Source organism: Schistocerca nitens, chromosome 2, assembly GCF_023898315.1.
Source record: "Schistocerca nitens isolate TAMUIC-IGC-003100 chromosome 2, iqSchNite1.1, whole genome shotgun sequence".
NCBI lineage: Eukaryota > Metazoa > Arthropoda > Insecta > Orthoptera > Acrididae > Schistocerca > Schistocerca nitens.
Genome location: NC_064615.1, coordinates 743,894,917 through 743,914,285, shown reverse-complemented (window position 1 = coordinate 743,914,285; position 19,369 = coordinate 743,894,917). Strand labels below are relative to the sequence as shown.

At 43.8% G+C, this 19,369-nt stretch overlaps 2 protein-coding genes across 3 annotated transcripts in view; one reads left to right on the top strand and one right to left on the bottom strand.

Annotated features, from left to right (window-relative positions):
• The window catches only part of LOC126236964 (2-phosphoxylose phosphatase 1), a 114,400-nt gene extending 108,800 nt beyond the window's left edge, over nucleotides 1–5,600 (bottom strand). Inside the window, exons 1-2 of one of the 2 annotated variants that reach the window (XM_049946669.1) lie at nucleotides 5,198–5,600; nucleotides 4,799–4,936 (exon numbers count right to left, since the gene is read on the bottom strand). In XM_049946669.1, the coding sequence (XP_049802626.1) occupies nucleotides 4,799–4,936; nucleotides 5,198–5,273 (214 nt within the window). In that variant the 5' untranslated portion in view covers nucleotides 5,274–5,600. Of the gene's footprint in view, nucleotides 1–3,208; nucleotides 3,310–4,798; nucleotides 4,937–5,197 lie in introns of those variants that run through there. The other variant, XM_049946670.1, reaches the window with a different exon arrangement.
• Nucleotides 5,601–5,712: 112 nt separating this feature from the next.
• Nucleotides 5,713–19,369, top strand: part of LOC126236965 (mitochondrial carrier protein Rim2) — a 172,226-nt gene continuing 158,569 nt past the window's right edge. Inside the window, exons 1-2 of the mRNA XM_049946671.1 lie at nucleotides 5,713–5,953; nucleotides 6,037–6,303. Coding sequence (XP_049802628.1) covers nucleotides 5,913–5,953; nucleotides 6,037–6,303 — 308 coding nt within the window. The 5' untranslated portion in view covers nucleotides 5,713–5,912. The remainder of the gene's footprint in view (nucleotides 5,954–6,036; nucleotides 6,304–19,369) is intronic.

Genomic DNA, 19,369 nt, shown 5'->3' with positions numbered 1-19,369 from the left:
ATAGGGTCCCGTTGTGACCTATTGTTAGTGCTATTGGGTACCCTACATATCGGTTGGCAAAATATTTAACCAAATTATTAGCGCCTGTAGTCGGCCACTGTAGCCATCATATTAATAGCTCAAAAATGTTTGTTGACATCATAAAGCAGATGAGGATAGGTGCGAATGACATGATGTGCAGCCTAGATGTGGTCTCTTTGTTTACAGAGGTACCGGTGGAATATAATTAAAACTGTTGGCTGCTCATTTCTCTCCTGAAATACTGATGTTATTTCGACACACATTGGCGACCACCTATTTTTTTTTTGGTGGAAAATATTATGAAATGACTGACGGAACAGCCATGGGTTCGCCACTGTCACCAGCCATAGCTAACTTCTTCATGGAGGATTTCGAAGAACGAATGTTGAACAGTGCTCCCTTACGTCCATCCTTCAGGTATGTTGACGATACATTTTTAATCTGGCCACATGGCAATGAGGCACTGCAGCAGTTTGTGGATCATTTGAATGGTATACATCAGTGGAGGTGGAGAAGGATGGGAAGTTACCCTTCTTAGATGTGCTGGTGGAGCGAAAATCAGATGGACGTCTCGGACATTCTGTGTACAGAAAAACGACGCATACAGAATTATATCTAAATGCGGGTAGTTTTCACCACCCAGCTCAGAAGAGAGCTATGCTGAATACCTTGGTACACAGAGCAAGGACTATTTCGGACAAGGATCATCTCGGCTCCGAGCTTAACCATCTGACGACGGTATTCATAAAAAATGGATATTCCTATCGTGATATCAGATCTACTCTGGGGAAGAAACCTAGGAAGGTCGCTGTTCGAACAGATGAAGAGGACTAACACATCGCGCGGCTACCATTCTGCGGTGCAACGACCAGCAAGATCGGCAGAGGCCTGAGCCAGCAGGGAATCAGACCAGTCTTCCGGCCACCCAAGAAGATTAAGGAGATGTTGCGACCCGTGAAAGATAGTCTTGGCCTGAGAGTACCGGGAATTTACAGCATTCCTTGCGAGTGTGGCAAAAATTATGTGGGGCAGTCTATAAGAACTGTTGCTGATCGCTGTGTGGAACATCAGCGTCACCTGAAAAACAGGTACCTAGAAAAATCAGCGGTGGCTGAGCACAGTTTGTTAAATAAACATAAGATTTTATTCGATGAAACAAGAATACTTGCTCACGTTTCAAACTATTGGGACTCTGTCATCAGGGAAGCACTTGAAATTAGACTATGTGAAAATAATTTCAACAGAGACTCCGGATATGCACTCAGCAATGCATGGAAGCACGCAGTTGATAAAGAAAGAGCGCACAGGGAGACTTTTTGCATTCCTCGCAGTTCTCCGCGTGTTGCGATGGATGGCGCTGCAAGCAATGCTGGACAAAGCGCACAAACGAAATCTATGGATATAGAGGCCGCCACCTCGGTACGGCCCGTTTTCACCGTGACGTCATCAGGCCAATGAGAAGCCGTCCACTGCTTGTAAAAGCGGAAAGCTCACCGGTCCACGACAGTCAGTTTTACCCCTGAGGAAAATGATGGAGGTAGTCATCGAAAGCTTGGGATGTTATCCAAATTTGACGCAGCAAGTAAACTGAGAACTTTTTATGCAAGGACTCCGTCGCGAAATACTTCGTAATCATAATGAGCATATTGCTAGAAAAACTTCAAATATATGGTATAACACTTAATGGTTCACCTCATACATAACGAAATGGAAATAGAAACTACTGGTCTAAGAATGAATCTTCGAGGGAACTGTATTTTTTTGCCTTCTATATTGAAAAAAACATAAAAAGGAAAACACGATGGGATTCCTACAAGGAAAAGTTCTTGGGCCACTCCTTTTCCTTCTGTTAATGAATTACCTTGAGAAAGATACCAACAGGAAAGTATTTGAGGGAGTTATATATAAAACATTTGAAAAAACGTAACATATAGTTCTAATGTATGAAATGAATGGGCTAATTTTCACATTTAATGAGAGATGCTATGCAATCAAAACAGTGTCTATTTTTAAATGCAAGTTGATCATTCAACAAATCTTTTGTTTATTTATATATTTCAAATTCTTCTGAAAGGTTCATTTTGCAGCCCTTGCGAACTATAAACAAAATTTTGATCTTACGCAAGGATGGAGACGGAAGAGAGTGTTGAAAATTGCATTTATTTGGGTGTTTCCTGACTCCATCTATGGTTTTTCATGCATGTTGATGGTTGTACTTTTTGTGATTTATTATTTGGACCATTGTTTTTCCAAAGACTGCTTATTTGCTTTATTTTCTTACAATGAAGAAGACAGGTAAGAAATGGTAATGGCTAGGCTCTAACAGCCTTTCCAGAGGAAAGCCTCCCATTTTCCTTACATGACTCACGGGGTTTGAATTCTGCTCTGTGGTATACAAGCCCAGTGAATGCAACAATGATTAATCGATCATGTTCAAACAAATTCTATCTCTGTTTTAGAAAGAAATAGCCATAGAGATCTAAGTGTATAACACTAATCTTAGCAACTGTTCTATGTCAACAAAATGCATAACAAATACCATACCTCTAAAGGGTGCATGATTTTCAAACAGCTGTACATCAATCTCACGTGTGTTCCTACACACACCTTTCTAAATATATTATCTCTGTAACGGCTTCATTATCGTTGGGTAAGTCATGGGTAAGTCAAAAGGGGAAATGCTCATTTCACACCAATTCCCACAAACGTGACATCATTTTGACATAATGTGCAATATCGACGACTGCATGATCGGCTATCAACTTTGTGCCAAGAATGAATATAAATATTATTGCTCCTCGATTCACTCGCAGCAACTTAAGCCGTCCTCTTAGATTCCTGCCTAACCACACACTCGGAAGTCACTAAATATTCGGAAATGAAGAGCCAAATATTAATTAAAGGGGAGAATATGAATTTTATTCCTGTTCGTTTCAGTCGCAGCAATTAAAATAATACTCTTAGGTTCCTGCCTAACCACACCCTCAAAAAACGCCACACATTCGTAAATAAACAGTGAAATATTTGTGACAAGGAAGACTATAATGCTAACGCTCGTCGTTTCACTCGCAGAAATTTAAACTGTCCTCTTAGTTTCCTGCCTAACCAAACATCCGGAAGTCGCTACACATTCGAAAATAAAGAGCGAAATAGTTGTGAGAAGGAAGAATATGAATTTCATTGTTACCTTTTTCAGTCATAGTAACTTAAGCTATCCCCTTGGTTTCCTGCCTAACCACATACTCGGAAGTAGCTAAATATTAATTGCATCCTTCGTCGTCAGATCAGACTGAATGTAAATAAAATCCAAGATTGTAGAACGTAAGTTACAGAACGTGTCAACGAAGCAAACATGAAAAAAAATGCATGTAACGGCTAGCGAACTGGCAGCTTTCGACTCCAGAAACCGTGACATCATTCATTACACTACCACTTAACCAAGTGATGTTTGACTCCGGTCTTTGTTATCATATTCTATCTTGAAGGCTTTTGTCGTTGATGCGTTATTAAGTGACATTTAATGATAATGGTGATGTGTTTGTGATAAATTTTCAATGCTCCGTTACACTGAAACGGCATACTGCGGATTATAAAACAAATTTGTTTCATTCTTAATTTGTAAGAGAGCACACTTGTGTGAAAGTATGTACCGCCGATAAATCATTACGTAAAGTTTTATTATAGCAATAATTATAATAAATTATTCCAGGAACTAAATGTTTTTGTAAATCTCAGGTACGCGCGTATGAAGTCTTGTGAGAGGCCTTTATCGACTGCTAACTAAAGTCGATAGCCGATGATGCGGTCGTCGATATTGTGTGACGTCAAACTGATGTCACATTTGCGGGAATTTTTGTGAGACGAGCGTTACCCAAATGAATTTGTCCAGTGAATTGGGCCTCACATGCAATTTTGACGCTGATTGGAATTGAAAGTACAACTCTTTCTTCGTATGTTTAATTGTCACATTCCTAATATGTTGCCCTTTTGAAGTCTCAATTTCTTTTTTGTTTGAACTATTTACTCTCTATGAGGACATGTTCATCATTGTAACAGATGCTGCAGATATCGTTTTAGGACATGTGAGAAAAGAGATACAACCTTTTCATGAGCTCCTTTTTCCTATTTTTTTCAATGAATCCAAACTCTAACAGTATTGCTATTCCTCTATATCGAAAGAAAGTAAGACAAGTGAGCACTAAACGCGCTGTAACATATTTGAACCTTGTGTTGTTAATGAGTACAGCAGAGATGTGGAAGTTATCTTCGAATTGAATAATGTTACTTGACCACCTTGCCCTGCGTTCATTTTCAAATTATCCTGACCGTTCTCTGCACTATATGACTAGACCACCAAAAATATAATAGGCCGAAACATTGTGTCTAAAGTATTTCTTTTATTTTGGTTTCCAAATAATTTATGAATGATTAGCTTACACAGCAAAGCCAGATTTTACGTACCGTAATTTATTTTCGTGAGATCTCGTTGGAAAGGAAACTATCGTATCCACTAACAAAGTTCTACTATGATGTGTCTCTGAAGTTACACAGGGGGCACATTATATATTTAAATCAACCCCTTTAGCGGATTTGGGATTCATTTACAGGTGGGTAGTGTGCAGCATATGGAGACGGGTCTTTAATTGCAAAATATTGTTCCAAAACCGAGGTGACGACAAGTCAACTACCATTTCGCCACAGTGATCATTACAATGACGTTAACAGCTTCAATATGATTTCTACCATTTAGCCTCTACAACACGTACTAGATTCATACCTTCGGATCCAACAGAAATTTCTTCTGGTGGATTGCATAGATGAAAAATTCTTCTCGTCTTTATATCAGGCTTCAGAATTTTTACAGAACTGCCACGAGAAATTTCATTCTCTGTTGATTTCACAGCTGCAGTTCCATCTTCATTTCCAATATATTTGTACATACCTGTAAGTAAGGAGTATCTGACCTCGGTTTTGCACTTAATAAAGCGAAAAAACATATGCGCTATAATTAATACTACTATCTTGGTGCCACAGCTATTATTTGTGCATTTTCTGTGCGGTACACAACAACATTTGCATATTTATACACATCAGCCAATGTTTATTGCATCACTCTATATGGACTTACAATAAATAGGAAAATTAGGGGAAAACGAAATAGGTGCATACATCTTACCAGCAATCAACAAGAATATCCATATACTCAGAATGAAGTAACAATACAGTGCACGATGTTGCGAAGATAGCTTCATTATTAAATTTGTTATTCAAGTAAATAATCTAGAAAGGCAGACATTTGGTTTAACAACAACGAGTAAGCGACTAATTTTTCGCTAGACCGTGAACAGAATCCCTGGTTTCTAACTATCGACGTTTTTCAAAACTTGGGTCTGAGATTAATGAAACATTTTTCGCCACAGAGTCACAGCTTTACTAACTTCCCGTAAAAACATATCTCTAAGCGACACAGTCACATATTTGGAGAAATAACTTTATACACTTTCCGCATCAGACAGTATTGTGAATACCGCCGGCGATATTGACAGCTCTTTCTTGCAGAGATGCGCGCGGTTCCACATTCCGTCACTAGATGTCTACACTGCAGTGACAGCAGAAGATCGCTGTAAACACAAGTATTCTGCTTTTAGAGGGGGAAGGGAGCGGCACTCGGGACCAATAGCGATGCGAGAGGCGGAGGCGCTGCCGGGCGACCAATAGAAGCTGAGTGAGCACGTGAACAAGGCATGGTCCGGCAGTAGCAATCGATGCCTTCGCCGGGAAGCGATTGCGTTGTGGTTAGTTGTGTTTCAGTGGTAGGCGGGAACGCGTGTGATACTTCGAAAGAACCCAGTGCATGTAGTGTTCAATTACGATAACGTAGTTTACGTTCAATGACTCAGAGAGATACAGTAATTCACCTCGTCGCCGGCGGGTAAGCTGCGTACCCATATTTGTTTGTGTTGGTTGTTATGATCGAAATATTTTGAAAACAAAATGGTTTGTTGTTTTCTGCAGGGTGGCGGGGACAGTGGGCGCCATCGTAACATGTCCACTCGAGGTAGTGAAGACACGAATGCAGTCTTCTTCCTTCGGTAGCCATCTGCATCAGGATGTATGCTTGCCGAAGATTGCAGCTTCTAATGGTCATGTTACGTGCCGCACAATCCAGAGGCGAAATTTCAACACCCCCTTCGTTAGATTTTCGACAACACAGGTGCTTGCAATTGCACCATGTGGACCGGTGCCTGGAGCACAGGCCATGGGACTAATTCAGTGTCTGAGGTATGTTTCAGTATATCCAGCAACAGTTCTATTTAGTTCTGCACTGCTGTATGTTTGACTTAAATTAGAGAGAGGGGGCGTTAATCATTTCTTGCTCGTCAGTAGATTATCATAAGGAAGACCCCAATCATAAAGGCATACCTCTTCTGCCAGACTTTTGTTCTCTGATGGATGACAGACGTTTCATGAGTGTATCTGAATTTCATGAAATGATTAAATTTGTTCGGGATACGTTCATCTGTGTATAAATCCTTGCGGATTCAGATTGTTTCTGCTGCAGGCTAAACAGTACAGTGGTTACGCTTCTTATCTCAATTTCGTGTTGCATCTTTCTTTGATGGTTCGTGAGTCTCCGTCGTTTGACGTGCTTATTACGAATGGCAAAATGCACACGATAGCTTAGTAGTTCAAATGGCTCTGAGCACTATGGGACTCAACTGCTGTGGTCATCAGTCCCCTAGAACTTAGAACTACTTAAACCTAACTAACCTAAGGACATCACACACATCCATGCCCGAGGCAGGATTCGAACCTGCGACCGTAGCAGTCGCACGGTAGCTTAGTAGTGTATTGATAGTTTGCCTACTTTGCTATTCATGCGATCTGTTGCATTGAATATTTAGGTGATTGGCTTACCCTATTCGTAAGCATTGATACCACTTTGTGCCATAACACAGAAAAACTGACAGTGTTGACATTTAGACATACGCAAACAAACAAATCCACATTGTGCGGTTCAGCTGTATCACGTCATTTGTATCAAAATTTGTCAGACGCAGTTAGTTTGCGTTTTGAATTTTTTTTCTAATGGACATCTACTGTAAGTGGAAACCCCTACATCTCTCTCTCTCTCTCTCTCTCTCTCTCTCTCTCTGTGTGTGTGTGTGTGTGTGTGTGTGTGTGTGTGTGACAGGGCGGGAGGGAAGCAGCAAATTAGAGTAGTGTTCAGATTGGTTTTAGTTATGTGCGGACGCCCATCTCGGTTGTCCGCTACATAGTGACACCATTTTTGCGGAGTGGCAGTAAAATATTGTATTTGTTACTTATTATGTTGATAGTTAATCGTGTCCTGACTTATTAAGCTTTCTGTGACTGCACTCTTGTCAGTTCGGGATAAAATCTTAAACGCCGGGTCTGACACATTGTGCGCAAAATTAGTTTCTTTCATCTTTGCAACTGCGTTTTCTATACCCGATCATTGGGTTTATGCCCGCCTCCGTAGAGCAGCGGTAGCGTGACTGCTTACCACGTAAGGGGGGCAGGGTTCGATTCCCGGCAGGGGACTGGGTGTTGTGTGTCCCTCATCATTGACATGCAAGCCGCCGAAGTGGCGTCAACTAAAAGGACTTGTAATCCGGCGGCCGAACCCCGAACGGGATATCCGGGCCAATAAATGCCATTCGATCATTTTTTTCATTGAGTCTATTAGCCGACCATAATATTGTTGCTTCTGGGGGTGAGGGCGCTTCGATCGGCTTATCGAGCACACGCAGAACCACCTGATACTATATGCACTACCGTCCTGAATCTCAGTGGGATGTGTTCGTTTATTGTAACGTCAGCGCGTGTTTCGATAACGGCCAAGGGAGGCAAAAAGACATTAATATGGTAACCAGATAGTGTCCCCGGTGTTGAAGCAGGAGTATCTATATAAACATCCGCTACTTGACCCTCAGTATGTGTTATTGTTGTTGTTTAGTAATCACACAGCCTGCGGTGGTACTGGCATGTAATTCAGATGAAACAACTTAGCATGTGAACAATTCCTCAGTTTTGTTAATGCAGTATGGGCAGCATGAACGTACATGTGACTCGCTATAGGATACCGAAAAATGATACAACAGGTTGTTCATGAGAATTTGTAGGTGTGATATTTTTCATAGCAAGACGAGAACTGTGTTAACTTGTCTTAAAATTGTAACTTTTAAAACTTCATATAAGAACGGAAAGCTTCCAGCTGTACCCTTTTTTCATATTGGAGTGTTGAAATTGTTTAGGTAAAGACATAAATTCACTGATTGTATCATTTCAGTAAGTCATCAGTCAGGTGGACATAGTCACAAATAGGGAATTAAGCAGTGTGGATACAAAATCGGCATTGGAGTTAGAGCTTAGAATTAGGGCCAGCTCCACTTTTGAGTTATCGTAGACACTTTCAAATACGGTCAGTACGTTAATGGACATGCTGAGGCGGCATCTGTCTCAAAGAGGAATCTCTCATGTTAATACGCCCGTCATGTAGGGATGTTGACCTCTTCACTGGATTTCGCCGTACCGTCGTACTCCCTGCACACTGTCTTCGGTTTTCACTTTGACGCATTTAGAAAGGAAGACTCGCGCATAGCAAAGAAAAGGTGCCAATGGAAAAATCCATTGCAGTTGAGCGAAAAAACGTTATCCACGTTTGCAAGCCAGCGGTGCCATGTGACCGAAAAATAAGCTGTGATTTGACTTTTTCCATCTATATGTTCAAATCCCCCCCCCCCCCCCCTCAGTTTTTGGACCCTCACTACAGTAAAACGTCATTTACACTTTTGAACTTTTCTCTTGCTAAAATGACATTTTAAGGTCTCTAAAACAAATTTCCCACGTTTAAGAACCAAGCAGAGATACCACGGCAATAAGTAGAAGCATAGGACGACATTACTACACGCTGAGAGAGAGTGTGTGTGTGTGTGTGTGTGTGTGTGTGTGTGTGTGTGTGTGAGAGAGAGAGAGAGAGAGAGAGACTTAGTTTATCGACAATCGAAAGATGTGCGGCGATATTAGAATTTCACCCACATTACTCAGGCGTTGTATAGACAGAATTCAAAGGATGAGGATTTCCGCAGGCAGCGGATATATTTCCACATCCAGTTTATTGGTCGCCAATGACAGTTGCGAACTAGGGGTACTATGACCTTTCTCAGAGCAACAATTACAGGAACGAGTAAATTCTCCGTCGCGGTATGGTCTGTGTTAGGATTGACGTAGGCGTGCCTACATTTGTGCTGTCAGTGTGCTTTGTAAAAACAGCATAACAATGGAATTGAGACGGTGCCATTCGAAACAAGAGCCTACGGCAGTACGCGACTCGAAAGTCGAGGTTGCGACCGGTTGCTGAGAGTTCGAACAGTGTCTTTGCTCCTTGGGCTGAGGTTGTCAGAATGCCATATTTAAGAATGGGAGCTATATTGAATCACTCGAAACTGATCGTGGAAGCAGCTGGGACACTAGAAGAGAGCTTCACAGATGGGCAAGTAGCTGTTGTGCGAGACATGCAGAAGAGCCCGTAGTCCTTCTAGTTAAAACTTGACCTCTGGTTTGGAGACGCTGTCCGGCGAGGAAGATACGGAACCGGATTTGGCCGGCCATGTTATCTTCAGGGGTCGCGTGAGACCATGCCAGGTCACGTGCGTAGAAGCTCCTTATCTGCTCCCTCCCCTCATGCTACGGCTGTCCTGCCTCCGCCAGTAGCGATTCTGCAAGTTTTCTCGGATGAGTCGCTGGTAGGGAAAGGTGTGTCGCGCGCCAGATTTTGGATTGTTTGCTGTAGATGACACGCTTCACAACAGGGGGGACCCGTTTCAAAGTAGCCTATTGGGATCACTGTGGTATTGGTACACCTCTGTCGCCACAGTGTGGTCAGTAAGGAAACGTGAAGTACTGGTGTGTTCGTGAGAAATTTTGGTGGATTAAAGTGATCTTACGAAGGCAGACCAGTGTTTGCGAGATGTTGATCGTGAATGTATTGGGCGCTCTGTGGTATCTCGGGAAAGGCTACTCGCGGTTTCATCCAGTTTATCGTGTACAGTGTTTGACATTAGCTTTGCAGCAGTAGGAAACCACGATGGGACCTTGCCTGAAATAAATTAAGGAACGTTGGCATTGCATTGATCAGTCTACGCCTTCCGATGAAAAAAAAAAAGTTTCCGGCTGTGAAGAACTTGTAGAGGTTCCGGAATACGGGGCGCCGTTCGGAGCTATTTAGAAATTCATTACTTTCATGATTTCTTAGTTTTAAGAGTTTCTTAAACATCATAATATACAATATTTAAAGTGAAAGCTCTACCAGCATTTGCCGGCCTCTGTGGCCGAGTGGTTCTAGGCACTTCAATCCGGATCCGCGCTGCTGCTATGGCCGCAGGTTCGAATCCTGCCTCGGGCATGGATGTGTGTGATGTCCTTAGGTTAGTTAGGTGTAAGTAGTCCTAAGTCTAGGGCACAGATAACCTCAGATGTTAAGTCCCATAGTGGTTAGAGCCATTTTTCTACCAGCATTTGTTTTTTTAAGACGGAATATATAAATGTCGAAGGATTGGTACAGTGTCCGATTGGTTCGTGGAAACATTGCATAATAGACTGCATAAATGTAAAACGCTGGGTGATAAATAATTGCGCTGAAACTTATGCTTTATAATTTATCATAAATGCAATTTGAGTCTCTCCCTCCCCGGATAGTATTCTGGGGGACGCCCAGGCCCCCTGTCCTGTTAAATTTGCGTCTACTGTTGTTGTTGTGGTCTTCAGTCCTGAGACTGGTTTGATGCAGCTCTCCATCCTACTCTATCCTGTGCAAGCTTCTTCATCTCCCAGTAACAACTGCAACCTAAATCCTTCTGAATCTGCTTATTGTATTCATCTCTTGGTCTCCCTCTACGATTTTTACCCTCCACGCTGCCCTCCAATACTAAATTGGTGATCCCTTGATGCCTCAGAACATGTCCTACCAACCGGTCCCTTCTTCTAGTCAAGTTTTGCCACAAATTTCTCTTCTCCCCAATCCTATTCAATACCTCCTCATTAGTTATGTGATCTACTCATCTAATCTTCAGCATTCTTCTGTAGCACCACATTTCGAAAGCTTCTATTCTCTTCTTGTCCAAACTAGTTATCGTCCGTTTCACTTACATACATGGCTACACTCCATATAAATACTTTCAGAAACGACTTCCTGACATTTAAATCTATACTCGATGTTAAGAAGTTTCTCTTCTTCAGAAATACTTTCCTTGCCATTGCCAGTCTACATTTCATATCCTCTCTACTTCGACCATCATCAGTTATTTTGCTCCCCAAATAGCAAAACTCCTTTACAAATTTAAGTGTCTCATTTCCTAATCTAATTCCCTCGGCATCACCCGACTTAATTCGACTACATTCCATTATCCTCGTTTTACTTTTGTTGATGTTCATCTTACATCCTCCTTTCAAGACACTATCCATTCCGTTCAACTGCTCTTCCAAGTCCTTTGCTGCCTCTGACAGAATTACAATGTCATCGGCAAACCTCAAAGTTTTTATTTCTTCTCCATGGATTTTAATACCTACTCCGAACTTTTCTTTAGTTTCCTTCACTGCTTGCTCAATATACAGAATGAATAACATCGGGGAGAGGCTACAACCCTGTCTCACTCCCTTCCCAATCACTGCTTCCCTTTCATGTACCTCGACTCTCATAACTGCCATCTGGTTTCTGTACAAGTTGTAAATAGCCTTTCGCTCCCTGTATTTCACCCCTGCCACCTTCAGAACTTGAAAGAGAATATTCCAATCTACATTGTCAAAAGCTTTCTCTAAGTCTACAAATGCTAGAAACGTAGGTTTGCCTTTCCTTAATCTAGCTTCTAAGATAAGTCGTAGGGTCAATATTGCCTCATGTGTTCCTATATTTCTACGGAATCCAAACTGATCTTCCCCGAGGTCGGCTTCTACTAGTTTTTCCATTCGTCTGTAAAGAATTCGTGTTAGTATTTTGCAGCCGTCACTTATTAAACTGATAGTTCGGTAATTTTCACATCTGTCAACACCTGCTTTCTTTGGGATTGGAATTATTATATTCTTCTTGAAGTCTGTGGGTATTTCGCCTGTCTCATATATCTTGCTCACCAGATGGTAGTTTTGTCAGGACTGGCTCTCCCAAGGCTGTCAGTAGAGCTAATGGAATGTTGTCTACTCCCGGGGCCTTGTTTCGACTCAGGTCTTTCAGTGCTCTGTCGAACTCTTCACGCAGTATCGTATCTCTCATTTCATCTTCATCTACATCCTCTTACATTCCATAATATTGTCCTCAAGTACATCGCCCTTGTATAGACCCTCTATATACTCCTTCCTCCTTTCTGCTTTTCCTTCTTTGCTTAGAACTGGGTTGCCATCTGAGCTCTTGATATTGATACAAGTGGTTCTCTTTTCTCCAAAGGTCTCTTTAATTTTCCTGTAGGCAGTATCTATCTTACCCCTGGTGAGACAGGCCTCTACATCCTTACATTTGTCCTCAAGCCATCCCTGCTTAGCCTTTTTGCACTTCCTGTCGATATCATTTTTGAGACGTTTGTATTCCTTTTTGCCTGCTTCATTTACTGCATTTTTATATTTTCTCCTTTCATCAATTAAATTCAATATTTCTTCTGTTACCCAAGGATTTCTACTAGCCCTCGTCTTTTTACCTACTTGATCCTCTGCTGCCTTCACTACTTCATCCCTCAAAGCTACCCATTCTTCTTCTACTGTATTTCTTTCCCCCGTTCCTGTCAATTGTTTCCTTATGCTCTCCTTGAAACACTGTACAACCTCTGGTTCTTTCAGTTTATCCAGGTCCCATCTCCTTAAATTGCCACCTACTGTAAGAACCCTAATCACATGCTGTACTCTCACGATACCTACGCAAGGCATACGATGAAGACAACAGATTTTTTCGGACTCTCATCTCCGTATTTAGCAACAGGTTTTTACGATAATTATGCCGGATTTCTATCGAAGATTCTCATTCAATTTCCTTTAGTATCAACGCTATTCTTACGAGAGAACGAGGTGACACGGTGTTTGAGCATTGGTAGCCCATTAGGGAGAAAGGCAGTTGAAATGTTACAGATGACATTTTTTCTTCCTTCAATCACCAAACGAAATTGCCGGGCTATTTACTTGGAAAATGATATGAACTATTCCTCCTCCTCCAATTCAGGCTTGTGCTCAGTATCTAATAACGTCAGTAAGACGTTAAAGCCTAGGTTTCATCCATATGCTTTCATATGGGCTATACCGACTTTTGTCGATGCTAGTGGTATATGTCTGCATTCGAACATATGCTATTTTGTATCCCTCAAAATCTATTGTAGTATAAGATAGTACATGAATATTTTGGGATGTAGTTAAATTTCTTTGTGCTTATGGATACTGACATTTGAACACTTCCAAGGAGAACTGCCATTAAATAGATAAAATGTGAATACTGTAAAAAATGAGCTCTTATTTTCAAATTAGCTCCTCGCTTTCCAACCTTAAACATTCCGTGACCCATTTGGCAGTGCATTTGTCTTTCATTTGGTACCCTGCCTGCATCCAGTTTTGTCCATCGACATAGGATGCCCGGGACTGTTCTTTACCCATTTGGTCTAGTAGATTTTCAGTTGGAAAGTATTTTTGTTTCGGCCCTAAGCTGTTTTGATGTGATAAATGTCATACATAAGTCGTTGAGTTTCCCGAAGACTCAAGGATGTACAACACTGCTATTGCGATAACTTAAGTGACCACTTGAGAATGGCATTGGGGCCGGTAGAGTTTGTGACAACCAATACGTTGCCACAGGATCTCCATTTGATCAAACTGATAACAGCAGTTGCGGATTAATACGATCTCATGCAGCTGGGGCTGCATTTTAATGACGGTGTTTCTGAATAGTCTTCATTCGGGAGGATCTGTGTAGGCGGGAGTTGTAACATCGAAGGGGGCGCTAGGGATCAGTGTGTCCCAGTCCCGTACCGGCTGTCCAGCGCACCGCAGCTTCTCTGCTGCCAGTGGCAGACTTGTTACGCAACGCAACCTACGCCCGGCCCGTGTAACGGGGGGAGGGAAGGGTTCCGCCCACGCTACAACGCTACACTACAGCACTGGGCGCAGCCAGCCCCGCGACCAGATGGTTGTGTGTTTGGACAGTTTCCGTCCTCCCTGTGCTGCAACGTTTGTTCAGGATGAACGGCAGTGCAGTATGGAAGTTAACTGTGGCACTGAGTGATTGCTCAATACTTGTTACAGAAGTAACGTGGCAAAAAATGATTCAAAGCTGATTTAAAAGTGCGCTGTGTGACAAAAGAACTGTCGACTCCTGTACTGAATCTACCGTAATAGCCTTCAATGCTTTAGTCAGCAGCAACACGGAGATTCATTTAGTTACAAAACGAGTACTCTGAGGTGACAAAAGTCATGGCATACCCCCCCCCCCCCCCCCCCCCCCCGTTTTCGTGTCAGATCTCCTTTTGGTCGGCGTAGTGATGCAACATCACGTGGCATGGACTGAACAAGTCGTTGCAAATCGCTTGTAGAAATACTGAGCCATCTGCCTGTGTAGCCACCAATAATTGCCGGTGCAGTATTCTGTGCGCGAATTGAAACCTCGATTATATCCCATAAAGTTCGATGACATTCATGTCGAGCGATCTGGGTGGCCAAATGATTCGCTCGAATTGTGCAGGATGTTCTTCGACCCAGTCGCGAACAATTGTCCCGCTGCCATGACGCTCTACATCTACATCTACATCTGCATGATTACTCTGCAATTCACACTTAAGTGCCTGGCAGAGGGTTCATCGAACCATTTTCATACTACTTCTCTACCGTTCCACCCTCGAATGGCGCGTGGGAAAAATGAACACCTAAATGTTTCCGTTTGAGCTCTGATTTCACTTATTTTATTATGATCTCCGGAACCGCGGGACTGCTACGGTTGCAGGTTCGAATCCTGCCTCGGGCATGGATGTGTGTGATGTCCTTAGGTTAGTTAGGTTTAAGTAGTTCTAAGTTCTAGTAGTCCCGTAGTGCTCAGAGACATTATGATGATCATTTCTCCCTGCGTAGGTGGGTGTCAGCAAAATATTTACGCATTCGGAAGAGAAAAGTTGGTGGTTGAAATTTCGTAAATACACTCCTGGAAATTGAAATAAGAACACCGTGAATTCATTGTCCCAGGAAGGGGAAACTTTATTGACACATTCCTGGGGTCAGATACATCACATGATCACACTGACAGAACCACAGGCACATAGACACAGGCAACAGAGCATGCACAATGTCGGCACTAGTACAGTGTATATCCACCTTTCGCAGAAATGCAGGCTGCTATTCTCCCATGGAGACGATCGTAGAGATGCTGGGTGTAGTCGTGTGGAACGGCTTGCCATGCCATTTCCACCTGGCGCCTCAGTTGGACCAGCGTTCGTGCTGGACGTGCAGACCGCGTGAGACGACGCTTCATCCAGTCCCAAACATGCTCAATGGGGGACAGATCCGGAGATCTTGCTGGCCAGGGTAGTTGACTTACACCTTCTAGAGCACGTTGGGTGGCACGGGATACATGCGGACGTGCATTGTCCTGTTGGAACAGCACGTTCCCTTGCCGGTCTAGGAATGGTAGAACGATGGGTTCGATGACGGTTTGGATGTACCGTGCACTATTCAGTGTCCCCTCGACGATCACCAGTGGTGTACGGCCAGTGTAGGAGATCGCTCCCCACACCATGATGCCGGGTGTTGGCCCTGTGTGCCTCGGTCGTATGCAGTCCTGATTGTGGCGCTCACCTGCACGGCGCCAAACACGCATACGACCATCATTGGCACCAAGGCAGAAGCGACTCTCATCGCTGAAGACGACACGTCTCCATTCGTCCCTCCATTCACGCCTGTCGCGACACCACTGGAGGCGGGCTGCACGATGTTGGGGCGTGAGCGGAAGACGGCCTAACGGTGTGCGGGACCGTAGCCCAGCTTGATGGAGACGGTTGCGAATGGTCCTCGCCGATACCCCAGGAGCAACAGTGTCCCTAATTTGCTGGGAAGTGGCGGTGCGGTCCCCTACGGCACTGCGTAGGATCCTACGGTCTTGGCGTGCATCCGTGCGTCGCTGTGGTCCGGTCCCAGGTCGACGGGCACGTGCACCTTCCACCGACCACTGGCGACAACATCGATGTACTGTGGAGACCTCACGCCCCACGTGTTGAGCAATTCGGCGGTACGTCCACCCGGCCTCCCGCATGCCCACTATACGCCCTCGCTCAAAGTCCGTCAACTGCACATACGGTTCACGTCCACGCTGTCGCGGCATGCTACCAGTGTTAAAGACTGCGATGGAGCTCCGTATGCCACGGCAAACTGGCTGACACTGACGGCGGCGGTGCACAAATGCTGCGCAGCTAGCGCCATTCGACGGCCAACACCGCGGTTCCTGGTGTGTCCGCTGTGCCGTGCGTGTGATCATTGCTTGTACAGCCCTCTCGCAGTGTCCGGAGCAAGTATGGTGGGTCTGACACACCGGTGTCAATGTGTTCTTTTTTCCATTTCCAGGAGTGTAGATCACGCGCCAAAGAAAACCGCCTGTTTCAGCGACTGCCACCCCAACTCGAGTGTCCTATCAGTGACACTCTCATCCCTATTGCGTGATAACACGAAACGAGCTGCCCTTCTTTGCACTTCTTCGATGTCCTCCGTCAATCCTACCTGGTAAGGAACACATACCGCGCAGCAATATTCCAGGAGTGGACGGACAAGTGTAATGTAGGCTCTCTCTCTCTAGTAGGTTTGTCGCATATTCTAAGTGTTCTGCCAACAAAGCGCAGCCTTTGTTTCGCCTTCCCCACAATATTATCTAAGAGGTCTTTCCAATTTTAGTTGATCGTAATTGTAATTCCTAGGTATTTAGTCGAATTGACAGCCCTTAGATTTGTCATCCATAAGGATGCATAGTAGTTTAGAAACATGAAGTCCATGAAAGGGGCAAATAGTCTCCAACTAGCCCAAATAACCACTTCCAGTTGATGATCGGTTCAGGTGGACCAGAGGCACCTGTGCATTCCATGTAAACACAGCCCACACCATTATGGAGCCACCGTCAGCTTGCACAGTGCCTTGTCGACAACTTCGGCCCATGGCTTCGTGGGGTCTGCGTCACATTCGAACCCTGCCATCAGCTCTTACGAACTGAAATCGGGACGCAACTGACCAGCCCAGTTTTCCAGTCTAGGCTCCAACCGATATTGTCACGAGCACAGGAGAGGCGCTGCATGCGATGTCGTGCTCTTAACAAAGGGACCCGAGTCGGTTGTCTGATGCCATAACCCATTAACGCAAGCTTTGCCGCACTGGCCTCAAGGCCACGTTCGTCGTACGTCCCACATTGATTTCTGTGGTTATTTCACGCAGTGTTACTTGCCGCTAGCACTGACCACTACACGCAAGCGCCGCTGCTGTCGGTCGTTAAGTGAAGGCCGTGGGCGACTCCGTCGTCCGTGGTGAGTGGCAATGCCTGAAATTCTGTATTCTCGGTACACTCTCGATACTGGGGATTTCAGCATATTGAATTCCCTGACGATTTCCGAAATGGAATGCCCCATACGTCTAGCTACTACTGCGTTCAAATGCTGTTAATTCCCGTCGTGTGCCCAGTCACGTCGGAAACCTTTTCACACGAATCACCCGAGTACAAATAACAGCACTGCCAATGTACTGACCTCTTATATCTTGCGTACGCGATACTACAGCTATCTGTATATGTGGCTATCACTAACCTATGACTTTCGTCACCCAAGTGTATATTCCCATAATGTGAGATGTAACGGATTGTCGTCTGTGAAAAAATAACTCTTTCGTGTCGGGGGAACGGAACGGAAATCGAAGAACGAGAGGTAACAGTTATGTAGGTCACAGCCATATATACCAAAGCGGCTATGTTACAGGAAGCCTGAAAATTCTTGTAAGTGAACGTTTGTGCGAGGGCTTCCTAGTCAGATGTTTCCCCTCCGATTTGCCGACTACTAATGCACAAGTTCTGTTGTTTTCAAACAACAATGCTTTATCTCCTAATATTGCCTCGACTGACTGAACCGGATAAGGTGACTGAATTTAACATTCAAACCCGAACCACACTGCATCTGGGCACTTTGCGAAAGAAAGGATTAAGTGGTGGGAACAAATCTGAACCACGCTGCATTTTGGCTTTTTGCTAAAGGAGTAAGTGGTGGAAACAAGTTTAGGGCCTACACGGGATCGAACCCTGAACCTTCTGGATTGCAGTCTTAACACTGCTCTGGTACCGAGGTGACAGTTTTGAAGTTGATTGTGCATTGCAAACTAGAGAAGCATGGCTAAATTTTAAAAATAGATATCGGAGCGGGCAAATTTTTTTGAAACCTTTAACCTCAATCACCGTCAACATTTTGCACTTCTCCAGTCCTTAGGATTCAGCCGGTACTACATGTAGCTCCACCGTTTTGTTGTTCCCAAATCCCACACTCGTGGATGATCAATGGAAAGACCGCCACAGCTGGTCCATCGTACGATTAAAAGGCCATGTAAGATCGCCAAACTCACATCTAGAGAGCATACATGACTTTAAACCATGAAATAGCCACGTAGACCATCGTAGATTATGCGCGTGTTATCCCGTTTAAACACGAAGTTAATTAACTGCCTTAATGTGGACTTATCTTCAGTGCGAAGGGTTTCTCTTACGAAATTGCGGCCGACACCGCGGTAGTACTCGAAGGCGAAAGCAGCACCTTCAGCAAAAGCAATATTGAGGATGACTCCTTAAATTCTCTTAGAAAGACGTTTGCAGCGAGCATTTCACACAGCCTTGCTTAAGACTTGAAGGTGGTTTCTTATAACCGACAGATACTCGTTTCGAGGTTTTTGTTCCCCTAAATCTTCCGTGGCCAACTTACTGTGTTCAGACAGTGACTCAGTGAAATAAATCAAAAAGCAACATGTAAGTTTTCATGTTGAGGAGATTCAGCCTTCTTTACATTATCTGGCCAACCCAGTTTTGATTCTTTATAACTTTTCCATTTTTATTACATTTTTCCTGAAATTTAAGGGTATTTCACTTGTCTCATGTATCTTGCACACCAGGTGGAGTTGTTTCCCATGGCTGGCTCTACAAAGGATCTCCAAAATTCTAAGGGAAGGTCGTTTTGACTTTGGTCTTTCAGTGCTCCGTTGAATTCTTCTCACAGTATCATTCCAATCGCATCTTGACCTGGGACCTCTTCTTTCTATAATATTGTCCTCAAATTTGTTTCCTCTTGTATAGACCCTGTTCTAT